The 4,268-nt window shown below is 44.5% G+C and overlaps 1 protein-coding gene across 4 annotated transcripts in view; it reads right to left on the bottom strand.

Moving 5' to 3' along the window:
- Positions 1 to 3,997, bottom strand: part of Meis1 (Meis homeobox 1) — a 146,152-nt gene extending 142,155 nt beyond the window's left edge. For 2 of the 4 annotated variants that reach the window (XM_013022570.1, XM_013022568.1), the window contains exons 1-2: positions 3,266 to 3,997; positions 1,173 to 1,399 (exon numbers count right to left, since the gene is read on the bottom strand). In XM_013022570.1, the coding sequence (XP_012878024.1) occupies positions 1,173 to 1,399; positions 3,266 to 3,277 (239 nt within the window). In that variant the 5' untranslated portion in view covers positions 3,278 to 3,997. The remainder of the gene's footprint in view (positions 1 to 1,172; positions 1,400 to 3,265) is intronic. The other 2 variants (XM_013022567.1, XM_013022569.1) reach the window with 1 other exon arrangement.
- Between the last annotated feature and the right edge of the window lie 271 nt (positions 3,998 to 4,268).

The raw sequence follows: 4,268 nt of genomic DNA, 5'->3' as shown, positions 1-4,268 counted from the left end.
GAGGAGGAGGAGGAGAAGAAGAAGAAGAAGAAGAAGAAGAAGAAGAAGAAGAAGAAGAAGAAGAAGAAGAAGAAGAAGAAGAAGAAGAAGCTCTTTCTAATGCCCAAGGAGATGTTTTCAAGTCTTATCAGTTCCTATAGTCCAGCTGGGAATTTAAAAGCTTCCCCAAATACCCTTGTCCCAGACCCTAAAGCCATCTGCAGCCCACATTACGAAGAGAAAGCTGGGGTTTAAATGTGTCCATAGCGCAAGGAACCAGAAAATAAAAAGCACAAAGATTTCGGCGCCCCCCCCACCAGGGAGGGAGGGTCAATATTGCAATTTTTAAAGTCATAAATAGAAACAAAAGTTGCTGCAAAGTCAGAAGGGGTCCCCCAATTCATCAGCACCCAGTAGGCGCGAGTGAGTTTCTAGTGCAAGCTGTAATCGGGTGGCCGAAGGGAACGCGGAATATAAAACCTCGGCCAGAAAACCTCCCGCCGAAGAGAGCACCCCGCATTAACTTCTTGCTAAACCCTGTAGGTTTCGCCTTGGAACACAAAGTGCTAAAATAGCTAGAAGTTTCTTAATGTCTTTAGCAATCCATCGCCAGTAAGTCCTCCTTGCTTTCAGTGGTCAAACCTCCTAAATGCAAAACATGCTCTCCCCCGTCTGACCTGCAGCTGTCCTGCCTTGACTTCATTGTGGGGTGGCAGAGCCAGCATACGGTTGCTGAGTAAACTTAGCAAGTCAGAACAATCAGTAGCTTAAAAGATTTTCCCTTACACTAAAAGTTTCGTTCCAACACAAAGGCTCCTACATTCACAAACCCCCAACGCTCTTGAACGAAGCTGAGCAAGAGAGCGAAATCCCTGCTCCGCTGGGCCAGAGGCGGAGAGCGGATTGGGGAACCTTTAGGTAACTTCTCCCCACACTGGGACCCCTTTGCGGGCGACCACAGAAGCGGTGGGTCTCAGCCGCTGAGCCGGCTGGGAGCGCATACAGACAGGGGAAGATGGGGAGGAGTGGGGTTCTTCGGGATGGCAGGCCACCTCTCCAAATTTTCCATGCAGTTAGGGTGAACCAGCTATGTACCTCAACTCCAGAGAACTCTGACTTTGTTACCAAGGGCACGGGGAAATACAGGGGAAAAATCGCGCCTCAGCTACTTAACTGCTGCCCATTGTACCTACCCATAAATGGCATCTTTATCTCTCTTTAAAGCGTCATTGACCGAGGAGCCCATGCTGGGGGCCATGGCGTTGGTGTGAGCTGTGTGCGGGTACTGATGCGAATGCAGAGGAGGCCCATGGTTCAGGTGGTGGACCGGCTGCATGGACCTGGCTGCATGCGGGTCCGCATACATCGTGGAGGGGATGCCTACTCCATCCATGCCCCCGTAATGGGGTAGGTCGTCGTACTGCATGACAAACAAGAGAGAAAAAAGGTTCAGAAGGCCGGCAGAGTAAATAGGAGACCGGCAGGGCACTGAGCTTATATAAGGTCAGTCCAGCTTGGAGACTTCAACCGGGAATTCCGTGGCCTTGCATCTCTCACGTTGAGGTTTCTATTTGTAGAAAAATAACGTTGAAAGTAAAAAAAAAAAAAAAAGTCTAAGATTCTCGGTAAGCCTCCTCCGAGATGGAGGTTCTTGCCCTAACTTGTGTCCTTCCTTCTTGACTACTTCAGAATATCAGAATCCCCTGCCAAGGAAGAAAGGAAGAGAGAAGGGAAGAGAGAGGAGAGGCATTCTCCCGGAGGGCGAAAGGTAAAAATGTGCATGTCTCTGGAGGAGGAAATTGAAAATCACAATAATAAAACGTGCCAGGACAGTGCAGCAAACCCGCCTAGTTTCCCAGCTCCTTTACATTAGGGGGAATTCAAAAGGAAACAAAGTTACGATGGGAACCCATGCACGTGAATTCAGACAGGCTTCTCATTTTATGTCCCTGCCAGAGTGAGGTTGGGCAGTCGTGCAAGATACTACATTTCTTATGCTTTCCAAGACAAACTCTGCAAAATTATGCAAAATGAACTGACCTCTTTAGATGTGAGGCACAAGTAAAGATAGCTTTTCCTATACCTTTTATTTTCCTTAATTTTCAAATCAGGGCATTTATCCCCAAAAGTTAAAGAAAATTTATAATCGAAGCAGTTAATATTCTACTCTAATTGTTTTCTTGTGAACTTTATCTCTAGACTAGTAGGAAAGGCTACTCACTAGGTTCAAATTCTAAAGCAAATGAACACAGAACCCCTCTCTTCTTCATCCAGAAAAACTTTCATATTGATTGTCATTTTTGTGTGCTAAATATAGCTATTTAGATTTTTCTCTAATGGCTTTCCTTGCCAACAAGCTCTTTTCCCAAGATTTGGAGGTGTTTAGAGTGAAATGATTTTCAAAGAAAAGAGGAATTGCCACTTTCATCCCCTTAAAACCAGAGGTGTGAAAAGAGTTTGTTCTTACTCTGACATTTGCCTGAACCAAAGGAGTAAAGAAAAAATGTGTCAGCCTAGTAACTTTCTTTTGCAAACAGGGCTTTGAGGGCCAGGACACAAATTATGCAAGGAAGGCTTTTTGTAGACCCCTTTCTTTTAAGAAACTATCAGTTGGGCTGTCATTGTCTCACTTTACTCTCACTACATTTCCATTCAAATAGGAATATTGGGGGAATCAGTATTGCATTTAAGAAGTGAGTTGCTACGTGCTTAGGATCCAATTAGTACAGGGCTTATCTAAGAAAACTTGCAAAGCAATCCCTTGCATAAAAATACATGGAAATTAAAATTACTTAAAAAAACGTTTTCCAGTCCCAAATACCCTACACAGTGGCGAGGTTAATTCATTTCAAAAAGCTAAATGCTTCTAATGATATTAAATATGAATATAATCAATAACCTATCATGAGTTTTTACCTGCTTATTTTTAGTTTAAACATATCTTTAAACTTCTCGGAATACTCAAATTATAGTACCAGGCATTTAGTATTTTCTTTCTTTCTCTCTTTCTTTTTCTTTCTTTCCAACAGATGATGACTTGAGTTTGCATTTTTATTTATATAGCTACTGGTTACGAATTATAGAAAACTTGACTACTTGAATTAACAACTAAAAGTATTGTACGTAAGTCTACAATTGCACTGAATAAATCCTCGCGCTTTAGGCCATGGCCTGAAGAGCCCCATTCAAAAAGAGAAAGAAAATAGGAAACTTTTTAACAGTGTCTTTCAGCCACGTTTCAATTTAATCTCACATTTGACTTCCACAATTGTTTTTTAATACGTACCCTTTGCGCCATCGGCCTCTCTGGCTCCCTTCCTACTTCAACTTCTAATATATCCTCTTTAAGGCCAGTGTGAAAAGAAACAAATATGCAAACTCTCCCAGAAAAAAAAAAAGCACGACGGAAAAAAAAATCCCTCAACGTTTCCAGCAATGTGAGCTACTGGTCCCAGATCTTCGGTCTACCGGACCTGAAGCGAAGCGCCGGAGTCACAGAGCATAAAAGCGCTCCGTTTCCAAGACAGCAGAGGGGGCAAAGGAAAAAAAAAAAAAGCAGATCTTCTCTCCCCCAAAAAATCAGTTTAAAAAAAAAAAAAGAACCCGAGCGCCCCTCAGACTCAACTACCAAATCTCATGGCTTTCTGCCACTCCAGCTGTCAATCACAAGCGAGGTTGTCAACGTGGTGAATGAATGATCATCCGCTCTGTCTTCTTCTGGTCTCAGAACACCTCAAATGTTAATATTCAAATGCACAAAGCCCTAGCGCTCGCTTCCCCTGAATCAGTCTTAATTCCTAATCAGTTTCTCTCTTCTCTCTCTCTTTCTCTCTCTCTCTCTCTCTCTCCCTCTTTGCAACTGCTGCACTGAAAGGAGATTAGAGAAGGAAGGTTAAAAAAAAAATGTCTGTCTGAGTTAGTCTTAAAGGAGCCACGATCGATGCTGCCCGCTTGCAGTCCCCGTGCGTGTGTAAGTGTGTGTTGCACAGGCGGAGAGGTGGATTCCGACCAGAATGCTAGAACCCGGAAGTAGTGGTGGCCATAACAGGTCGCGTCTTACACAATGCATTGGGCTGCAGCAAGTAGGCTCCTCGGCAGGGGTGGGTGCGCGGAGCGAGCTCTGGTCGCACTAGAGAGGCAGAAAAGGCGCTCCATGAAATCGTACGCCCAGGCACAAACACCAGACACCCTGGACACACGCACACAAATGAAGGCTCAGCTCCCAGCCCACGGCTTTATTTTCTGTCTCCTTCTCTCCCCCCCACCCCCCTCCCAAACCCCTCCAGACT

The sequence above is a fragment of the Dipodomys ordii genome, unplaced genomic scaffold (assembly GCF_000151885.1).
Source record: "Dipodomys ordii isolate 6190 unplaced genomic scaffold, Dord_2.0 Scaffold63, whole genome shotgun sequence".
NCBI classification, from domain to species: domain Eukaryota; kingdom Metazoa; phylum Chordata; class Mammalia; order Rodentia; family Heteromyidae; genus Dipodomys; species Dipodomys ordii.
Note: the sequence above shows the minus strand (reverse complement) of the source record. Positions and strands in the feature narration are given on the sequence as shown.